The sequence below is a fragment of the Lethenteron reissneri genome, chromosome 11 (assembly GCF_015708825.2).
Source record: "Lethenteron reissneri isolate LAM-NWPU_2019-01 chromosome 11, ASM1570882v1, whole genome shotgun sequence".
NCBI lineage: Eukaryota > Metazoa > Chordata > Hyperoartia > Petromyzontiformes > Petromyzontidae > Lethenteron > Lethenteron reissneri.
Window position 1 is genome coordinate 12,913,762 of NC_083789.1, and position 23,051 is coordinate 12,936,812.

General features: G+C 55.9%; 1 protein-coding gene across 4 annotated transcripts in view; it reads left to right on the forward strand.

The window, feature by feature from the left end:
- Positions 1 to 23,051, forward strand: part of LOC133341500 (1-phosphatidylinositol 4,5-bisphosphate phosphodiesterase beta-4-like) — a 90,745-nt gene that overhangs the window by 23,967 nt on the left and 43,727 nt on the right. For 3 of the 4 annotated variants that reach the window (XM_061550190.1, XM_061550191.1, XM_061550192.1), the window contains 13 exons: positions 213 to 272; positions 1,615 to 1,758; positions 3,199 to 3,278; positions 5,678 to 5,731; positions 6,180 to 6,261; positions 10,403 to 10,503; positions 13,192 to 13,246; positions 15,917 to 16,025; positions 16,348 to 16,558; positions 17,865 to 17,958; positions 18,137 to 18,216; positions 19,311 to 19,395; positions 20,167 to 20,269. In XM_061550190.1, the coding sequence (XP_061406174.1) occupies positions 213 to 272; positions 1,615 to 1,758; positions 3,199 to 3,278; positions 5,678 to 5,731; positions 6,180 to 6,261; positions 10,403 to 10,503; positions 13,192 to 13,246; positions 15,917 to 16,025; positions 16,348 to 16,558; positions 17,865 to 17,958; positions 18,137 to 18,216; positions 19,311 to 19,395; positions 20,167 to 20,269 (1,258 nt within the window). The remainder of the gene's footprint in view (positions 1 to 212; positions 273 to 1,614; positions 1,759 to 3,198; positions 3,279 to 5,677; positions 5,732 to 6,179; positions 6,262 to 10,402; positions 10,504 to 13,191; positions 13,247 to 15,916; positions 16,026 to 16,347; positions 16,559 to 17,864; positions 17,959 to 18,136; positions 18,217 to 19,310; positions 19,396 to 20,166; positions 20,270 to 23,051) is intronic. The other variant, XM_061550193.1, reaches the window with a different exon arrangement.

Consider the following 23,051-nt stretch of genomic DNA (forward strand, 5'->3'; position numbering starts at 1 on the left):
CACCCACCACCATGCACTACCAGTCAGCTCCACTACCACCCACCTCCATGCACTACCAGTCAGCTCCACTACCACCCACCTCCATGCACTACCAGTCAGCTCCACTACCACCCACCACCATGCACTACCAGCCAGCTCCACTACTGCATCATTGGCGAGTAAGCAGCCTGTGTGCTGTGTGTGTTGCGTGTGCTGCGTGTGCGGCCCTACAGGAGGGGCAGGTGCTGGAGTGCTCGCTCGTCAACGACGTGCGCCTGGGGACACAACCGAAGGTCGGTGGCCATAGAGAGGGGGGCAGGGAGTGGTGGGTGGGGACGGGGGTGGGGGGGGGGGGGTCAGGGCAACGTGGCCTGTGCCTCGGTCATCAACTCCAAACCTCATCATCATCATCTCACGACGAGGGCTGTCGTGATGAACACAGCCGTAATGTCAGAGTGGGGGTTATGACACGGGTGCTGGTGGTTGGCGAAGTGGTTGGACTGACGCGAGTTCACAGAAGCCGTATGCCGGGCGCGCTGCGCTGAGCCTCTTCTCGTGCCACGGTACAGCACGCCCGCCCGCTCTGCGTCGACGTGAGAGTCGGCCTCTCCGGGGCTGCTCCTCTCGCGGCAGCTCCAGCTGTCGTTGGCACTTGACGATCGGCCGTAGATCCCGGCGGCCACCCTGGTTAACACCGCGGCTCTACCTGCCAGGGCGAGGCTGCGCTCCGCTTGCTGAGCTCACGGCGGACGTCACAGATCCCGCCGCGACGCAATTCTTATGAGTCGGCCATTGCGTGCCGGCGGTCAAGGTCCAAATTTCGATAATTACATCGCAAATCACTCAATTGGGATGACTCGCACGGCACAACATAACCCCCCACCCCGTACAGAAGAATCTCCGTTTGCTGACTAAAGGCCGCTTCCAGGCCACGTGCTGAGTCACTATGCGCCCACAGGGACAGCTGCCACTGGGGGTGCCCTATCAGCAGGGACGCAGCTATGGGGTGGGGTATGTGGCAGCACTTTGCAACTGATAGGGGCCCAGTCGGCCACCCGGCAGCCCCGAATCAGCAGATCAACGAGTAACAACACGCGAAGAACATTTATTGGAACGAAAATATCTGTTGAAAATTTCGCTGCGGTCTACTATGAACCAAGCCCGATTAACTCATCGAGCTGCCGTATCAAGAGAGCAGTGTCATGTTGCGCGATCCACCCACTTTGAGGAAATCCGAGACCGATGGGGCCGGCATGAGAGCAAGACGCACGATGACTTAATCCTTAAAATTGTATTTAATACTGTCACTGTAAGACTGTCTTCCTCTAAACCCATACACTGTGCAACTAAAATAATATATATGTTGTATGCGGTTTAACAACATCCGTAACTGTTTCAGTAAAAGTGAGTCGGGAGAAAGACGATTGGGGGGGGGGGTGACACATTCGTATCTTGCATAGTCCCCCGCCCCCCCTCGTTGAGACAGGGAGTTGCGCCCCTGAGTGTCAGGATGTGTTGGGATGAGAGCGGCGGAGTGCGAGGGACGGGGGAGGGTCGCGCGATCCCAGAGACCCTCATGGCCGCTTTCGCCGATCGGCCTGGCGGTCACGCTGTGTGTGGTGGTGGCGGTCCCAGGACACCAAGGTGCTGGCGGCGCTGGAGGGCCTGGCCCGCGTGGGCCCCGAGCTGGAGAGCTGCCTGGTGTGCGTGTGCAGCGGCACCGACCTCGTGAACATCACCTTCACGCACCTGGTGGCCGACAGCCCCGAAGTAGCCAAGGTAACGCACGGCGGGTGGACCGCGCGGCCTTCGCTTTGGGGACCCGTGGCACGCCACAACCACCACCACCGCCGCCACCACCACCACCACCCCGCCACCACCGCCTCCACCACCACCGCTACCACCACCGCCACCACCACCACCGCCGCTACCACCACCGCCTCCACCGCTACCACCGCCACCACCACCGCCGCCGCCACCACCGCCGCCACCAACCCCAACCGCTACCACCATCACCACCGCCGCCACCACCGTCGCCACCTCAACCACCACCGCCGCCACCACCATCGCCACCGCCCCCACCACCACTATCACCGCCACCACCACTATCACCGCCACCACCGCCACCGCTACCACCACCACCGCCCCCACCACCACTACCACCATCGCCCCCACCACTGCCGCCGCCGCCGCCACCACCACCACCGCCACCACCGTCGCCGCCCCCACCACCACCACCACCGCCCCCACCACCACTACCACCACCACCGCCAACACCACCGCCGCCACCGCAGAGGGACGGTCGGCCCGTTGTTTCGGGCCACAGTGCTGCTGAAGGACTGGTTGCGTCTCAAGTTTACACTCCGCATGGAGACATCGCGATAGATAGCCGACAGCGCGACCCGGTGTGTGGATTTGGATGTTGTTGTGTAGTCTGCATATCTTAGTTATATGTAAAACCAAGTCGTTGTGGGTACGCTGTCGCGCTCACTTTAGCGGAGGCCCTTCGGCCAGCAGGCGGCGTGAGCAAACGGTTGCAGGGCTGCACTTTTATAACCGAGAGCTCGGTGTGAGTGTTTGTGTGTGCGGGTTTGTGTGTGCGTGTTTGTGTGTGCGTGATTGTGTGTGCGTATTTGTGCACGTGGCTGTGTACAGAGAGCGGTGGTGGAGTGATTAGCGCGCTGCGCTCATGGTGGGCACCAGTGACGATTTTTTGCACCGCACCTGGGCCTCCCCTAGGTCGACTCAGCCTTACATAAGTCTCTGATGCGGTGTGTAAACATCACCACTAGGGAGGCAAAAGCGGCCGGGGGTGGTGCTGGCCACCCACCCCCTCGTGTGCCATGCCGCCCTTCATAGGTGCTCGCTAACCGCACTTGCCTCTACAGACTGTTAAGACTATACGGAGGATCTTTGTCTTTGTTGTGTATAGGGAGAGGGGTGGTTCAGTGGTTAGTGCGCTGCGCTCACGGTCAGCACAAGTGACGCTTATTTATCTTAACCGCTCCTGGGCCTCCCCTATGTCGACTGAACCTTAAATGCAGTGTACCTGGTGCGATGTGTAAATATCGCCACTAGGGAGACAAAGGCGGCCGGGCGTCGTGCTGGCCACCCACCCGCTCGTGTGCCGTGCCGGCCTTCATGGGTGCTCACGAACAGCGCTTGCTCCTACACTGTTGAGGCTATACGGATGATCGTTGTCTTTGTGTTACCCGGCAGGAGTGGCTGGAGGGACTCAAGTCCGTGATTCACAATTTCCGGGCCAACAACGTGTGCCCCATGACTTGCCTGCGGAAACAGTGGGTGCCGCTTCTGCTGCTGCTTCTGCTGCCCGCACCACAGCTCTCTCACACCCAAGCATGGCCCTAGCCAGCGCGCCACGTGCTCCATAGAGCCCGAGCTGCGAACAACCATGACTCACAAGGCCCCCCCCCCCCCGACCAATCACTCCACGCCAGGCAGTCGCGGATCGCCCGCGTAGACGTTGAAAGTTGGGGGGCCGACAAGCAGCAAATCGCTCGCCACCGCGCGTTTAGCCGGCCAGGGCATCGCGCGAGTCCCGAGGCTGTCACCACAGAGAGGTCCAGCCGAGTGTTGGCTTGGAGGGGAGTGGCGGTGGTGGTGGTGGGTGCGGGCGGGCGATGATTGCTGCGTGTTCCCAATTAAGCGCTATGCCGAGTTGTTTTTTTTTCCTCCCCCACCCCCTCCCCCCCAAAATTGGGCACCGCAGGGCGGTGGTTGTGGGGGGGGCACGAGGCTGAGACGAAGCCGGTGTCGCCGGATTTACCGGGTGACGCTGGGGAGGGTGGGGGGGTGCGGGGGTGGCCACGGGTCACGGCGCTAACGCGGGGGAGGGAGCGGTGCCGCCCTCGCAGCTCTCGCCTCCCTTGCACTTGTAGGGGATGGAATTTGATGAATTTAGCCGCATTTGTTAAATGTGGCCATTTCCACGTGAAATCTTACCCAACTTGGGCACGGCTGCGCCCCGGTGGAGGCCAGGAGAGCTGCATTCACCGTCGGAGCCCCAGAGGGGCACACGCCCGCGCACGGACACCCACACAGACACACACACGTGTGACCTTCAGACCTGGCGTATAACAACATCTGGCAGACGAGCTCAGGGTTGTAATCCCCTCGTGGGCAGCGCAGTTGTCCGCGCGGAGTCGCGGGACGACCCCCGTCGTCTCTGTGCAGGAGCGATCCTTTGATGCAGACCGCTGGGATGTCTCCCACTCTTATCGCGTCGATGTCGCCACGCGCGGATCCCCAAATAGAACGACGCGAAAACGCAGCCACGCGCGTTACCATGGCGCACGGCGCGGCCTCTCCAGCGGGGAGATCCCTCTCCTGCCCTCCCTCTCTCCTCCCTTCTCCTCCTGCTCCCTCCCCTACCTCGCCCGCCTCACCCCGACAGCGCGGAGAGCCGCGGAAGTCTCCTCCGTTCTCTCACCATGAGCAGACTCGCGACGCTCGCGGTGCGGAGATTCGCGTAGACGGAAGGGCGTTGAGTTGATGCAGGAACGTCGAGCCGAAGGAGTGTTGACATGATACACGAGTGCCGAGATGCATGAGTGCGCCTAGGTGGTGCGGAATGTTTGTAAGTCCTGCGCTCTGATGCGTGCCCCATTGTGCATGATTTGCATGTTTACTCATGTCCGCGTGTGTCCGTGTTTGCATGTGTGTGTGATGGACACGTGTACATGTGTGTGTGTGTGATGGACACGTGCACACGTGTGTGTGTGTGTGTATGTGCGATGGACAAGTGTACATGTCTGTGTGTGATGGACACGTGTGTGTGTGGACACGTGTACACGTGTGTGTGTGTCTGATGGACACGTGTACACGTGTGTGTGTGTGATGGACACATGTACATCTCTACAGTACATGTGTTTGCGTTCCCATTCCTAAACAGTGCGATAAAATTTACCAGTTCTGTTTTGGCAGTGGAGGTCTCACTCCGAATCAGTCGAGCGGCATTATCGTTTCATCATCTTCGGAACGCTGTGTGGAAGTTACCTGGTCTGTCGCTCCACACGAAGCTTCGGGTCTTCTCAGCCACTTTAATGCCCTCCTTTTTGCGTCCGAAACTTTGACCCCTTTAAATGAATTTCTGCGCCTGTTTGAAATATTCATGATAGCCGTCCTACGATCCATCATGGATTTACCCAGGTTGGTTTGTGTGAGGAGCTCACAGATCTTTGAAAGATCTGCGTTGGCTGGGTCATGTAGCTCGCATGCCCAGCCACCGCATGCCCAAGTAGCTTCTGTTTGGCCGGATAGAGGGGACTTAATGGGCGTGGCACCGGCTACAGAACAGATGGACTGATGCTGTACAGAAGGATGTGGAGTTGATACCAACAGTGTTAAGATCGGCCTCGATCTTGACACTGATGCTACTGAGGAGTTGGAGGCAGTCGCCCTCCAACTACAGCGGAGAGCAGAGAAGCGACGCTCACAACAACGAGCGGAGCGCCGGGTGAATAAAACACAGCGAGTTGGCACAGTAGGGGGCAAAGCCGGTGCATCTGCCAGTCATCTCAGCCAGTCACCCCATGGCACCTGGGTCTGTCCCGTCACCTGTCAGCGAGCCTTCGACATTTCACCTCGCCTCAAAGTGCACCTATCCTGGCACAAGCGCTCCGGTGACGTCACCCGCGGTTGTTGTTGGACACGTGTTTGTGTGTGCGCGTGTGTGCAGCTGGATGAAGCTCTGCTTCCTCATAAACCCGAGTGGAAAGATCCCCGTACGAAGGTGTGCCCCCTTCTGTACACCAATCAGCATCACCCAGCATCATCAAGCATCGCTCAGCATCTACATTTTCAACATAAAACAACACCCAATCTCATCTATGTTAACATCAGCGAACATTAACATCACCCCACCTCATGACTTCACATTAACCAACATCGTACATCACCTCCACCTTGCATCGCAAATGTAGCTCGCATGAATAGCTGTGATGCTGATGATATTAATGGTTGTGTTGATGGTGGTGCTGAACGATCATTGTCCGTGTCATGTTGCCGTGTAGACCGAGTGTGATCTACCACTTGTGACGAGTGTGATGTGATTATTGACTATTAAAAGTCTAATGTGAGTGATGAGTATGATGAGTGTGATGTGAGTGACGAGTGTGATGTGAGTGATGGGAGTGACGTGAGTGATGGGCGAGTTTTCTCTCCTCGTACGTCGTTCCCAGTATCACGCGGACATTCGCTTCTGGCCGCACAGAGAAGGGCGTTTTCCAAGCGCTCAAGGACCTGAACCTCCCCAGTGGCAAGGTGAGTGGATTCGCCCACTCGCCTGTATCCTTGACGCTTCGGCGCGTGTTGGGCTGTACCACCGTGTAAGGGGTAGGTGGGTTCAGGCCACATCCCATCAGCCGCAGCATAGGTGCAACAGAAGCAACATTCTGGACAGGTTTTGACATTCATGCAGCCGCATATAGCAGAGAGAGAGAGAGGGTATTTTCCTGTAAAGCAGCTGGCAGCTTACCAGCAAGCGAGCCTGGGCTCTGCTGACGAGACAATTGTCGAAACCGGTCCAGAGTTTGCTCGTGTTGAACCAACGCTGCTGACAATGACGCACTCCCAGCCGGCCGCGTGGCTGACGGGGCGCGTGAGTCAACAGCGGCGTGCCGAGTGCCGGCTGTGTGGTGGAGGCCGAGGGCAGTGCCGGATTAAGCTAGTGTGGGGCTTGGAGCATATCTATATATTTCAAAGGGAAATTTGTGAATGTGTGTCTGTTCAACATGTTTAGCGTACTTCACGACATGCAACCCACTTGAAATTTGCCATGTGGGTACTTTCCAGACTGTACACTATGCAATAAAAAAAATAGACTTTTGTATTTTTTTGGGGGGATGGGGCGCAATAATGCATTTATTTTGCACGGCAAGTGAGCTGTGACGTCACATCTGTGTCGTGCTTATCGCGCCGCGCTACGAACCCGGCGACCCGAGTTCGATTATCTGAACCGGTCCTGGGCCTCCCCTAGGTCGACTCAGCCTCAAATGAGTAACTGGTGTGTGAACATCGCCACTGGGGAGACAAAGGCGGCCGGGCGTGGTGAATCCAAGTGCCGGGCGAAGCCGGGTAGTAAAGCTAGTGTTGTTATAAAGGGGCCCTAAATAAATAAAAAACACATAAATATTAAAACACACATTTTCTACTTGCATAGTAAAGTTGTTATATTTTTTCATTTGTTATACAGGCAGATAATACGACATATCGCTAACCTTAAACACCCAGTCGTTCATAAAAGTTGAAGGCAGTGTAGTACTATAGTAATAGAGCAAGTGCAGAATCACTGAGCCGGAATTGATAGCTTGAAAGCATTTAGCGCGGGGCCCTTGAAAGTGCGGGGCCCGTAGCTACTACATGTGTAGGTACTTGTGTAGCTACTACATGTGTAGCTGCTTGTGTAGCTACTACATGTGTAGCTGCTTGTGTAGCTACTACATGTGTAGCTGCTTGTGTAGCTACTACATGTGTAGCTGCTTGTGTAGCTACTACATGTGTAGCTGCTTGTGTAGCTACTACATGTGTAGCTGCTTGTGTAGCTACTACATGTGTAGCTGCTTGTGTAGCTACTACATGTGTAGCTGCTTGTGTAGCTACTACATGTGTAGCTGCTTGTGTAGCTACTACATGTGTAGCTGCTTGTGTAGCTACTACATGTGTAGCTGCTTGTGTAGCTACTACATGTGTAGCTGCTTGTGTAGCTACTACATGTGTAGCTGCTTGTGTAGCTACTACATGTGTAGCTGCTTGTGTAGCTACTACATGTGTAGCTTCTTGTGTAGCTACTACATGTGTAGCTGCTTGTGTAGCTACTACATGTGTAGCTGCTTGTGTAGCTACTACATGTGTAGGTGCTTGTGTAGCTACTACATGTGTAGCTGCTTGTGTAGCTACTACATGTGTAGCTGCTTGTGTAGCTACTACATGTGTAGCTGCTTGTGTAGCTACTACATGTGTAGGTTCTTGTGTAGCTACTACATGTGTAGCTGCTTGTGTAGCTACTACATGTGTAGCTTCTTGTGTAGCTACTACATGTGTAGCTACTTGTGTAGCTACTACATGTGTAGCTGCTTGTGTAGCTACTACATGTGTAGCTGCTTGTGTAGCTACTACATGTGTAGCTTCTTGTGTAGCTACTACATGTGTAGCTGCTTGTGTAGCTACTACATGTGTAGCTGCTTGTGTAGCTACTACATGTGTAGCTGCTTGTGTAGCTACTACATGTGTAGCTGCTTGTGTAGCTACTACATGTGTAGCTTCTTGTGTAGCTACTACATGTGTAGCTGCTTGTGCTACTGGGAGAATGCGGCACTGGCCGAGGGTCGTCGTCTGCGTGAGTGTGTCACAGTGGCGGTGTTGACACGTGGCCCGGTTTGCCTCGTGCTGCAGTTGCGCTCCGCCCGTTCTCTCGTTTCGCTCCATCTCCCCGTGGACGCCTTTGTAGAGATTTGCCCGAGCCGACTTTCGATTTATTCAGTGCATTTACATTCTGGTTGTCTCTGCTCTGGCGAGATGTTAACTACCTCGTCTGCTATATAGGAGGTCGTGGGTTCGATCCCGATCCTGACGCCTGCTGCATTATCGGAGTTTGCGTGTTCTCCCCGTGGTCGCGTGGATTTTTTTCTCCGGGTCCTCCGGTGTAATTTGGCTGCAATAAATGTCCACGCGATAAGCGCAACTTCGCTATAGCCAGGTCGCATCTGAAAAATAGATCTACGGCTCAGTGGGCCTGAACCGGTCAAATAAAACCATAGTTTCGTTTTAATTTCATGCATTTCTTTTTGCTTAATTGCCGTAATACGTTTTTCTTCTTCTTACGATATTGCTTTTTCGCCATTTTCATGAGCCGGGTCCCCTCTCGCTCGCGAGACGAATCGTGGACTCGCTCGCACGGTCCGTTCAGTGTAAAAGCCGCGCGACCGCTTCCAGCCGTCGCGCGGCTGCTTCCCTGGCGCCGTCCATCGCCTCGCCTCCTCTGCGCTGCGGACACAGGGTTGCGATTTCCGCACCAATTTCCGCAAACATGCTGTTTTCGACCGCATTTTGCGGTAGTTTCTGTGACCCTCTTCCGCACAAATTTCCGCAATTTGCGGTGATTCCTGTGAAGACTTCCGCAAATCGTGACTTCGATTCCCGCCTTTCTCGGTGCCGTACTCGCGCGGTTGGCGCACATATCTTGCGTATGCCCATTTGGCTCTGCTGACTTCTGGAAAAAACGATATGTATATATGAACTATGGATTCCTGCATTCAGACAGCGTTGTTGGTGCGCACGAACTGTGAAAAAATCAATGAGAGCCGCGAGCTCTTGTGCGTCGAAGTACTTGTCGATGCCGTCGATGAAGCACACTTGCCACAAGTACACGACGCCGCCGTTGACATGTTTGTCGCCGATAGGAATCCCTACGGTTGCATCTTTCCGGATCGACGCAACCCCCGGGCGCTGTGCTCAGGCCCTTTTGCCCAGCCCCATGATGTCTCCTAGCGTCTGCCATTCGGAGCCCTCGCAGTACTCGTAGCGACAAAGGAGAAACAAAAAACTGTAGCATTTTCTTTATTCATATTCTGTCGATATGCAAAACTATTCATCGTCGCTCAGATTGCAGCGCGTTGGGAAATCCACTGGTAATTTTGGCCAAGCGCTCAGATACCCACGCTGTTTTCGATACGCTCAGATACACACGCGTTTCCGCTCAGGTAATATCCTCGTCCAGCGTACGCTCATTTGCCTCTGTCGTAGCTACTTTATACCTCCTGCGAATATATACACTTTACTGCTAACGATTAAAACTTTGGCGCACAGGTCGGTCGGCTGTGAGAGGGCTTTCTCTCTGCAAAACAACATCAAGCCCGAGGAGTGGTTGCTCCTCTCGTGCAAGCAGTTGAACGCGCTTATAGTTTGCGCCCGCGACAAGCCAAAACTCAGCATCTTTCACGCCGAAGACGACATGAAGCGCTGGAAGAATGCGAAGAAGTGAAAGTACATGTGCTCGTAATCACGGCTCCGCATTTGAATAAAGTATGTGGTTCTTGTGCGGAAATGCGGAAATCATATATTCATTCCAATCAGTAACTCAAAGCCCTACGTGATGCTGGGCCTTGCATGTATCCTTTCCAATAGAACGCATTAACGTGTTGTTAAAAGCGCGCGGTCATAGGAGTAGTCTTTTCACCGTTTGCGGTTGACTTTAGCAAAAATGCGGGAAAATTTGAACCCTCCTTCCGCATTTTCCATGCGGAAATCGCAACCCTGTGCGGACACCGCAAGCCGCTGGCTCGTAGCGCCCCCTGGCGGCAACGCGGGGGAGCGCCCCCCCCCCTCCCTTAGAACCCACGTGGTGCGTCTCTCTACCCCCTCTCACTCCTCCTCCCCCCTCCCCCCACTTTCGCCCCTCTTTTAGAACGAGGAGATCGAGGTGCCCGACTTCACGTTCGAGAAGTTCTATGACCTCTACCACATCATGTGTCCCCGCACGGACACCGACGAGCTGTTCCAGCAACTGTGAGCCCATCCCTGCCCCCACTGCCCCCCACCGACTCATCCCTCACTGCCCTCATCCCCCACTCCCCCCACCGCCCTCACGCCTCCCACCACCCTCACTACCCAGCCCTTCCCTCACTACCCAGCCCTTCCCTCACTACCCAGCCCTACCCTCACTGCCCAGCCCTACCCTCACTAGCCAGCCCTTCCCTCACTATCCAGCCCTTCCCTCACTACCCAGCCCTACCCTCACTACCCAGCCCTTCCCGCACTACGCAGCTCTTCCCTCACTACCCTTCCTCACTACCCAGCCCTGCCCTCACTACCCAGCCCTTCCCTCACTACCCAGCCCTGCCCTCACTACCCAGCCCTGCCCTCACTACCCAGACCTTCCCTCACTACCCAGCCCTTCCCTCACTACCCAGCCCTTCCATCACTACCCAGCCCTTCCCTCACTACCCAGCCCTTCCATCACTACCCAGCCCTGCCCTCACTACCCAGCCCTTCCCTCACTACCAGCCCTTCTCTCACTACCCAGCCCTGCCCTCACTACCCAGACCTTCCCTCACTACCCAGCCCTACCCTCACTACCCAGCCCTTCCCTCACTACCCAGCCCTACCCTCACTACCCAGCCCTTCCCTCACTACCCAGCCCTTCCCTCACTATCCAGCCCTGCCCTCACTGTGTACTGCTGCTACCCTTGGGTCGCCAGCGTTTCCACGGCTGAACGCGTCTCTCCGTCCGCACGTTGTAACCAGAACCGTACAGTGCCTGTGGGAGAGCTCAGCACCACAACAGCAGCAGCACCACAACAGCAGCAGCAGCAGCACCACAACAGCAGCAGCACCACAACAGCAGCAGCAGCACCACAACAGCAGCAGCACCACAACAACAGCACCACAACAGCAGCACCACAACAACAACAGCAGCACCACAACAACAGCAGCAGCAGCACAACAGCAGCACCACAACAGCAGCAGCAGTACCACAACAGCACCACAACAGCAGCACCACAACAACAACAGCAGCACAACAGCAGCACCACAACAACAGTAGCACCATAGCAGCAGCAGCACCACAGCACCACCACAACAGCAGCACCACAACAGCAGCACCACCACAACAGCAGCAGCACCACAACAACAGTAGCACCATAGCAGCAGCAGCAGATCGAAGTGCAAATAAATCCCTGCCACCCGAGACACTGACGCCGATTCCTGTCTGGGTCAAACCCTGGACAGGTGGCCACCCTCTAGGGTTGCCACTTGCCCAGGTAGCCACCCTCTAGAGTTGCCACCTGCCCAGATGGCCACCCTCTAGGGTGGCCACCTGTCCAGGTGGCCACCCTCTAGGGTTGCCACCTGCCCAGGTAGCCACCCTCTAGGGTTGCCACCTGCCCAGGTGGCCACCCTCTAGGGTTGCCACCTGCCCAGGTGGCCACCCTCTAGGGACAGATGGCAACCCTGCAGGGTGGCGACCTGCAATGTGAAGCCAGGCCCAGCCTGAGCGGTCAGTCACTCAAGTCGGTTGCCCGTGACCGAGTCGCCCGCTCTGTGGCCTTCTCTGTACCCCGAGACTCCCACGTGAGGGGAGTCTCTGGCTACAGAGGGGGGCGCCATGTCGAGAGCGATTTGGGTCGCGTGGCTGACCGCTCGGCGCGTGTTTTCTTATGTTTTGACACATCCCGTCAGCCACACCAATGCTGGTGTGCTGCCAGAGGCGCCTCGGCAAGGGGCCTCTCCGCTAGATCGCTAGATGTTGCTTGTGTCGGTGCGGAAATTACTCCCAGGCGTCTATGCGGCTGATGGGATGTGTAAAAAACACTTCTGCATTTGTGTGTGTGGAGGGGACAGCGTCGTGCAGGAGGCGACTGCCATCTGGCTACCCGTAGTCTCCGCTACAACGAGGGCCGTTGATTGCACTGTGTAACAAAACAAAATGTGTTCCTGGGTAGTAAGTGTTAAATTTGGACTTTTTGCTTTTATTATTTACAATTATTTTTTTGTTTTAACTTACTATTACTATCTTTTTATTGTGGGTTTTTTGCATTTAATATTTTCAATGTATTATTTATATTTTTTATTAAAAACATTTATTAAAATTTTACATTTTTATTTTATTATTTTTATTTTATTTACGTATTAACAAAAATTTGTTTTCTATTTACGTGACGTTACCGAAAGAACCAAGAATATAATAGTAAGTGTTATTTCCTAATTGCTTATGCCTCAGAAGTACAGAAAATGGCTATTATTCCACACAAACTTTGCTTTTGTGACCAGGACAGTGATGTTTAAGAATGTGGTTATTTTCAATGAGAAAACGTGTGCATTTGTGTTTTTCGTTCACATAAAGTCCTGGTCACAAAAGAAAAGTTTGTGGGGAATAACAGCCATTTTCTATACTTTTTAGGCATAAGGAATAAAAAAAACAACACTTAGTACCCAGGAACAAAACTCGATGTATATCGTGTTATTTCACGTTGTGTGACACGCGGGGGGGGAGGGGGGGCTGTGCAGTGGCACAGTGTGACATTTTGTAATTGGTGCGCTGTGTTGGGAATGCCTGTGCATGTTAATTGCCAACGAGTCGCCGCTGCCGCTTCATGGGTCGTGATTGTTGCCGAGCGGGCACACGTGACGAGGTGCGTGCTCCGCTTGGCGTGAGATTAACCCATAACCTGCTCCATGTGTCACTTGTCTTTGCAGCAGCCGCGGCCAGCCTCATATAACCATAGATCAATTAGTCACCTTTCTTAACGAAGTAAGCCATTTCCCTCCCTCCCCTCCCTCCCCTCCCTCCTTGCTCCATGCCGCTCTTCTCTCGGGGCACTGCGCTGGGGACAGCATCGCTCCCGTGACTGTCGGCAGGCCGCCACCACCACCATTGCCGCCGTAGTCAGGCCAGGCCGGAACCTGCGCCAGAGTGGGGCCCGGGTGGACTGCGATTACGAGTCGAGGTTTTGGGTCCATGGACTCGTGGCTTTAATGGCCTAAAGGCAGGCCCAGGGTGCAAAACGCCAAGCGGCAAGTGACAAACAGCAGTCTCCAAGTTGTAACGGCTGAGAGCATCGTCGTGAGTGTCAGGTGACAATGCGTGCCGGTGGATTCGATGAGGAACAGGAATGACCTGGCAGTCGCTTCCCAAACGTAGAGCAATCGACTCTCATAGAGACCCACAGTCTCACATAGAGACCCATAGACTCATATACGGACCCACATACTCTCATAGACCCACAGTATCACATAGAGACCCATAGACTCACACAGAGACCCACAAACTCACATAGAGACCCAAGACTCACATACAGACCCACAGACTCTCATAGACCCACAGTATCACATACAGACCCACAGACTCGCATGGAGACCCATAGACTCACACAGAGACCCACAAACTCACACAGAGACCCACAAACTCACATAGAGACCCTACAGACTCACATCAAGGCCCACGGAATTGCAGAGACACATTGACTCACACAGTGACCCATATTGAGACCAACTGAGAAATTGGAAGGTCCTGGCAGTGGCTTCATGATTGACGCTGTCTCCAGCAGCAGGGCACTCCCCGGGGGAGCTGCTGTGGGGGAGCAGCGCTGCTACAGCAGCAGCGGCCGCTCCAAGCCGTCGTGTTACAGCCATCAACACCCCGTGGTGGATTTTTTTCCACCTCAAACTGGAGCCAGGAGCCACCTCTATAATCATAATAATGTGACAGTAATTATTGTCATCATCATCACCACCACACTGGTTGAGCTGTAATGATTCGTGGCCCGGGTATCGTCAGTGGTGGTAATGCTGGTGCCGGTAATCGGATCAGCATTGTAGTTGCTGCTGTTGGAGCTCGTGGCACCGGTGGTGGTGGCTCTGCCACTCTTCTTGTGGAGTGATGGCGACACCAGACGCACGCTGCTGTCCCCTCTGTGCTTGCCCCCTCCCCGCCCGTGCATGCGCACGCGTGAGTGTCTGTGCGAGCGTGCGTGTGCATGTGTGTGCGTGTGTGGGGTAGTGTAGCAGTTGGCACGCTGCACTGCGAACACGGCGACCCGAGGTCGACTCATACTTAAATGAGTACCTGGTGCGGTGTGTAAACATCGTCACTGGGGAGACGAAGGCGGCCAGGCGTAGTACTGGCCACCCACCCCCTCGTGTGCCGTAACGGCCTTCATAGGTGCTACTCGCTAACCGCACTTGTCCCAACAGTCTGTCAAGGCTATACTGAGGGGAGGGGGGGGGGGTCTTTGTCTTTGTGCGTGTGTGCGCCTGTGTGTGCCCGCTTGCACCCGTGATCCCATGTGACCGCACGCTGGGGGCTTATATTCTTCAGACGCACGTGCGCGTGTGACCTTTGCATGCGTCGTTGATTTGACCCCTGACACACACACTGGCGTGTTACACAAGCACACACTCATGTGCCACACACATTGGCATTGTGCCACACACACACGCTGGCATGCTACACACACACATTCGTGTGCCACACACGCTGGCGTGGTGCCACGCACACATGCAGTCTGCATCCTTTGCTACCCGTATCTCTGGCTTGGCATGGGCGCTGGTACATTCTGCTATCCGTGCGTGGTTTTAGTCACGAGTGCTCAGTCCATATCGCGTCGTTCCACGTTGTGCAATGCGAGGGAGATGCACCTCCGGTTGGTTTACATCAATACCTAAACGCGTTCCCTGAGTGGAATCTCCCATTAGTTGACCCTGGGGTGGTTTACATTGTGTGTGACGCTTAACCGGTAACCGCGAGAAACGCCACGGTTTGCCAGTTTCGCCACACGCGCAGAGATGCCTACAGCCGCCGAAGTGACGATTTAATTGCCAGTTCAGCCGGAAAGCTGACGCCTCAATGTCTGCCGGTAATTATAATCGGTGACCGGTTGCTGACTTTTGTAACCGGTAATAGATTCTAAAAACGGTGACCGGGTTTCCCGGCTACGCGTTTAACAAGCTCACACTGATTTACAAACAGAGCAAAAACATCACCTAGGATATTTATTTCACGCGACCCACCTACCAACTGACCCACCTACCAACTGACCCACCTACCAACTGACCCACCTACCAACTGACCGCCGCTATTGCCACTGCCGCACTGGAGTGAGGCTTCACCGCTAGGGGCTGGCATCTGCGAGTCCAAGAGACCGAAGCACCCAGCCACGGTCGAGACCTTTACCTCCTGCCGGGCCACGCGCCGGGGTCCCCAGGCCACCCTCTCCTCTGTCGCCGATCTCCTCCTCCACACCGATAGCGCGCGGGACCACCTCGGGCTTCTGCTTGCCTCTTGCACGGCCTCACCGCGATCGCCGCACACGCTGGCCAGGGCGCGCGGTCACATTGCGGCCGAGATGAGCGGGTCGATGAGGGAATGATTGATGTCCTCTGCTTTCCGCCCTTCTCTTCTTCCTCCCCGCTCGTCTCTCAGTACCAGCGTGACCCTCGGCTCAACGAGATCCTCTTCCCGTTCTACGACGCGAAGCGAGCCAGGCAGATCATCGAGGCTCACGAGAAGGATGAAGAGAACCGGAACCAAGGTGCGCAGTTGCGCCCAACACCGCCACCACCACCGCCACCTTCACAGCACACCAACACCACCGCCATCAACACCACCGCCAAAAAAATAAAACAAAGATCTCGCGTACAGCCTTAACAGACTGTTGGGGCAAGTGCTGTTTGCGAGTAACACCTATGCAGGCTGGCACGGCACACGAGGCGATGGGTGGCCACCACGCCCGGTCGCCTTTGTCTCTCCAGTGGCGATGTTTCCACATTGCACCAGGTACTCATTTGAGGTGAGTCGACCTCGGAGAGGCCCAGGACCGGTTCAAATAACCGCTGGCGTTGGGCTATGCGCAGGGCGGCTGTCGCGGGACGGGCTGTGCCGGTACCTGATGTCGGACGAGAACGCGCCGGTCTTCTTGGACCGCCTGGAGCTCTACCAGGACATGGAGCAGCCGCTCTCGCACTACTACGTCAACTCCTCGCACAACACCTACCTCATCGGCCGCCAGTTTGGGGGCAAGTCCTCGGTGGAGATGTACCGCCAGGTGCTGCTGGCCGGCTGCAGGTGAGGCCGCCGCCCCCGCCGCCCCCGCCGCCCCCGCCGCCCCCGCCGCCCCCGCCGCCCTCGTGCGGTTTCGCCCGTCGGGACGGCCACGTTATCTGGACCCTCTCCGAGTTGGTGGGTCTAAGGTCTACACGACAAAATAGCCACGGTTCTTTTTGAGCTGGTGGTCTAGACAAGGCTGAGAGAGCGCATACGTGCAATGCTGCACACCTGTGCATGCATGTGGTTAAGTCCACGCGGGGCCAGGGTGACTTTCGTCTGCAATTTCTCTGATCCAGCAGCCGAGGCCTCCTGTCCAATCGCACAGGCAGCCTCCTACTTGCCTGCTGGGTCGTCTCGCCACGTTCTCCTCTACGACGCGAGTGCTGACGTCGTCTTGTGGGTTCCAGAGTTTTGTGGTCAACTTGGATCCACATCAGAGAGAGAGGACGGTCCTCGCCGATGGACATCTGCCAGTTCACAGGCATCGTTTCATGCAAGCCTGACCTTGCTCATGAGACACCGAATGTTGATACCGGTCCAGAGTTTAGCTTGTGTTGAACCAAAGCTGCTGAAATCATGCATCACTTCCAGAAGGCCGTGTGGCTGGTGAGGTACAAATAGTGTATGTGTTTTTTACTTGGAGGAGCACTCGTGTTTGTTGTCCTTCCCCCCGCACCTCTGATTAGCACGGTTGGCTAAATATGGTGCAAAAGAAATTCAACATACATACATACATGTGTGAAGGAGGCGTGTTGTCTGCTTTGTTGTTACTCAGTGGAGGTCGCTTCTTCTCCACTGCTGCCCCCAATGTCTGGAACTCACTTCCCGGGCAGTTGGCTCCATGCCCATGTTTAAGTGCAGGCTCCAAAACCTTGCTATAATATAAATCTCTCTGTAAATATCACACAGTGTCACACAGTGTTTGTGCAGCGTCTTGAGATGGAGTTGGGTTTAAAAATGCATTCATGTGAGTTGTGTGTATGTTGAACTTCTTTCGCAACCATACGTAGCCAGCCGTGTCAATCGTTTGTCACGAGTTCCCGTTGCTCAAAACGAGCATCGAGGCATCAGTGTTTACAGCACTGCAGAACTGGTGGTGGAATTCCCAAATTCCTGTGGCAGGGCTCAGTCTCTCCCAAGGGCAACCACTGCCGGGCTGAGTCACCCCACCCCAACAAGGCATTGAACTCAGAGCCCCTCCGACTCACAATCCTGCCGAGGTTGGCCCTCGCGTCTCCCGCATTACTCCGTGTCCCCACGTTACCCCACGTTGTTCGGTGTCCCCGCGTTGCCCGACGTTACTCCGTGTTCCCCGTGCGCGCAGGTGTGTGGAGCTGGACTGCTGGGACGGCAAAGGGGAGGACCAGGAGCCGATCATCACGCACGGCAAGGCCATGTGCACCGACATCCTCTTCAAGGTGAGAGCAGCCGCACACGAGCGGGCGAAGCGCCTCCATCCCATCACGGTCTCCGCGTACCCCGTCAGCCGCACGGAGTGGCTACGTGGCCCCCGTGCAGTGTCCAAGCTGCGTGCCCCGACGCCTCCCTCACCCCCATGCTGCTGCTGCTGCTGTGCCGTGTGTGTGGGGCCTCCAGGACGTGATCCAGGCCATCAAGGAGACGGCGTTTGTCACTTCCGACTACCCAGTCATCCTCTCCTTCGAGAACCACTGCTGGTAGCGGCCTCACCACCACTGCCACCACCGCACACCACCACCACTACCACCACAGCCACCACCATTGCCACCACACACCACGTCTGACAACACCCCACACCAACAACCGCCATTCGCCACTAAGTGGCGGTGACGTCAACACGGCGCTTGTGCCAGGCTATGTGCACTTTAAGGCCATGTGAAGTGTCAAACGCCCGCTGGCAGGAGGTCACGGGACAGACCCAGGTGCCATGAGTTGACTGACTATCCGATGCACCAACTGTGCCCCATACTGTGCCAACTTCCTGTGTTTTTAGCCACTACTGCCAACATTAACCACCACTGCTGCCACACACCACCTCTACCACCACTGCACACCTAAGACAAAGATTCCCCGATAGCCTTAATAGACTATGGTGGCGAGTGCTGTTAGCGAGCACCTATGAAGGCCACCATGACACATGAGGGGGTGGCCAACACCACGCCCAGCCGCCTTTATCTTCCGTGTGGCGATGTTTACGCACCGTGCAAGGTACTGATTTGAGGCTGAGCCGACCTAGGAGAGGCCCAGGACTATTTCAGATTATCGCCACTGGTGTTGGTGGCCGTGAGCAGGAATCGAACTCGGATCACCGGGGCTTGTAGCGCGGCACGCTAATTACTGCGCCACTGCTTGCCACCACTACCAGCACCACCCACACACTTGGTGCATGGTGGCTGTAGCGATGCACGGTGCCATTGACGGTCGGGGTTAGTGGCGAGTGACAATGAAGGGATTGATTTTTTTTGGGTTAGGCCACGTAAGGATCTGGCCAAATACGTTTTCGTAAAACCCTCCACCACCTGACACAGTCAAACAATGTCACGTGGCCAAATGTCTTGGAAAAAGTGGGCACACCCACACGCCGCCAAACATCCCGGTGCAGGACACACTCCTGAAACCGGAGTCGGTGTGGCTTTCCTGAGTGGGTTAAACAAACATAGAAGTGGAGCATTCGTTTTTAAGAACAATTATCATTTGAAACCTGAAAGTGCGGAGAGGGGCCTGGGGGGAGCGACGCAAGCGTGGTCCGAGTGTGACCCCAGCATGACGCGCGTGGCGCTGCCTTCTGCAGCAAGTCGCAGCAATACAAGATGGCGCGCTACTGCGAGGAGGTGTTCGGAGAACTGCTGCTCAAGCAGCCCCTGGAGAGCCACCGGGTGGGTGATCGTGTCGACGTCATCATCATCGTCGCCATCGTCATCACCATTGTCATCATCATCGTCGTCATCATCACCGTCGTCACCATCGTCATCGCCATCACTGTCATCATCATCGCCACCATCGTCATCATCACCATCGTCATCATCGCTGTGAGCGCCGTGCTGCGCACTCCACTCCCTTTTCCACCGATTGCCGCTTCGCGTGATATCGAGCGTGCCTCTCTCGTTACACCGCCACCTACTCTCTGTAACCACTCTCACATGCCTCCTTACATTTCACCACTCGCCCCCCCCCCCTGCTTTGCCCTTGACCGCCCCTTTTAGAAGTCATCATTGCATCCTCTGTATCACCTCCAATCTGTTCCCCCCTTCATGTTAAAAGCGATTTCAAATAAATCTGCCAAACGTTTAAAGGACCTCCTCATTCACAGCCACAACCTCAGGAGTCTCTCTCCCTGTTCTTACTAAAAAAATACCAGCTGTTAAAACCCGGATTGGCGACGCATCCTTCCACGCTGCTGCTGCTGTGCCTCTCTGGAGTTGGGATGTCTGTCTGGGGGTCGTGCGCGTGTCTCTGTGCGTGCGCGTGTTTGTATTTGGGGAGCGGTGGTGCAATGGATAGCACGCTGCACTACAACCCCGGCGACCCAAGTTCAAGTCCCACTCACGGCCCCCTCCCCGCCCGTGCATGTATGCCGTTTCGGCCTTGCCCCAACAGTTAAGGCTATACGGGGGGTCTTTGTCTTTATCTTTGTTTGTGTTTGTGAGCACCGATTGAAGCTGGAGCCGGGGAAGCCGCTTCCTTCTCCGAGTGACCTGAGGCGGAAAATCCTGATCAAGAACAAACGCCTCAAACCGGAGGTGGAGCAGAGTAAGCGAGCAGCAGATACAATAACCACACGAACCACACCAGCCACAACAACCACACCAACCACGCCAACCACGCCAACCACACCAACCACACCAGCCACAGCAACCACACCAACCACACGAACCACACCAACTACGCCAACCACAGCAACCACGCCAACCACAGCAACCACACCAACCACGCCAACCACGCCAGCCACACCAACCACGCCAACCACGCCAACCACACCAGCCACACCAACCACACCAACCACAGCAACCACAGCAACCACACCAGCCACGCCAACCACACCAACCACGCCAACCACTCCAACCACGCCAGCCACACCAGCCACCCAACCACACCAACCACAGCAACCACACCAACCACACCAACCACGCCAACCACACCAGCCACACCAGCCACGCCAACCACGCCAACCACGCCAACCACGCCAACCACACCAGCCACACCAACCATACCAGCCACACCAACCACACCAGCCACACCAACCACACCAACCACGCCAACCACACCAACCACGCCAACCACGCCAGCCACACCAACCACACCAACCACGCCAGCCACACCAACCACGCCAACCACGCCAACCACGCCAACCACACCAGCCACACCAACCACACCAACCACACCAGCCACACCAACCACACCAACCACGCCAACCACACCAACCACACCAACCACACCAGCCACACCAACCACACCAACCACGCCAACCACATCAACCACTCCAACCACACCAACCACACCAACCACACCAACCACTCCAACCACTCCAACCACGTCAACCATACCAACAACACCAACCACGCCAGCCACACCAACCGCACCAACCACTCCAACCACTCCAACCACACCAACCACTCCAACCACGCCAACCGCACCAACCACTCCAACCACACCAACCACTCCAGCCTGCACCAACCGCACCAACCACTCCAACCACACCAACCACTCCAACCACACCAACCACTCCAACCACACCAACCGCACCAACCGCACCAACCGCACCAACCACACCAACCACAGCAACCACGCCAACCACACCAACCACTCCAACCACACCAACCACACCAACCACTCCAACCACTCCAACCACACCAACCACACCAACCACTCCAACCACACCAACCACACCAACCACAACAACCACACCAACCACACCAACCACTCCAACCACACCAACCACACCAACCACAACAACCACGCCAACCACGCCAACCACGCCAACCACACAAACCACAACAACCACACCAACCACTCCAACCACACCAACCACACCAACCACACCAGCCACGCCAACCACGCCAACCACACCAACCACACCAACCACTCCAACCGCACCAGCCGCACCAACCGCACCAACCGCACCAACAACGCCAACCACAGCAACCACGCCAACCACAGCAACCACAGCAACCACACCAACCACTCCAACCACACCAACCACGCCAACCACTCCAACCACACCAGCCACACCAGCCACACCAACCACACCAACCACAGCAACCACACCAACCACACCAACCAGGCCAACCACGCCAACCACACCAGCCACACCAACCACGCCAACCACGCCAACCACAGCAACCACACCAACCACACCAACCACTCCAACCACACCAACCACACCAACCACGCCAACCACGCCAACCACGACAACCACGCCAACCACACCAGGCACACCAACCACACCAACCACACCAACCACGCCAACCACGCCAACCACACCAGGCACACCAACCACGCCAACCACGCCAACCACGCCAACCACGCCAACCACACCAACCACACCAACCACGCCAACCACACCAACCACACCAGGCACACCAACCACGTCAACCACACCAATCACGCCAAACACACCAGCCACACCAACCACACCAACCACACCAACCACGCCAACCACGCCAACCACACCAGCCACACCAACCACACCAACCACACCAGCCACACCAACCACACCAACCACACCAGCCACACCAACCACACCAACCACGCCAACCACATCAACCACTCCAACCACACCAACCACACCAACCACACCAACCACGCCAACCACATCAACCACTCCAACCACGCCAGCCACGCCAACCGCACCAACCACTCCAACCACCCCAACCACGCCAACCACACCAACCACTCCAACCACTCCAACCACACCAACCACTCCAACCACACCAACCACGCCAACCACACCAGCCACACCAACCACTCTAACCACACCAACCACACCAGCCACACCAACCACACCAACCACACCAACCGCTCCAACCACACCAGCCACTCCAACCACTCCAACCACTCCAACCACACCAACCACACCAACCACTCCAACCACTCCAACCACTCCAACCACACCAGCCACACCAACCAATCCAACCACACCAAACACACCAGCCACAGCAACCACACCAGCCACACCAACCACACCAACCACACCAACCACACCAGCCACGGCAGCCATGGCAGTCACCGCAACCTCAGCCACCTCCACCACCTCAACCACTTCAACCACCTCAACCACCTCAGCCACCTCAGCCACCTCCACCACCTCCACCACCTCAACCACCTCAACCACCTCAACCACCTCAGCCACCTCAGCCACCTCCACCACCTCCACCACCTCAGCCACCTCAACCACCTCAACCACCTCAGCCACCTCAACCACCTCAGCCACCTCAACCACCTCAGCCACCTCAACCACCTCAACCACCTCAGCCACCTCAACCACCTCAACCACCTCAACCACCTCAGCCACCTCAACCACCTCAGTCACCTC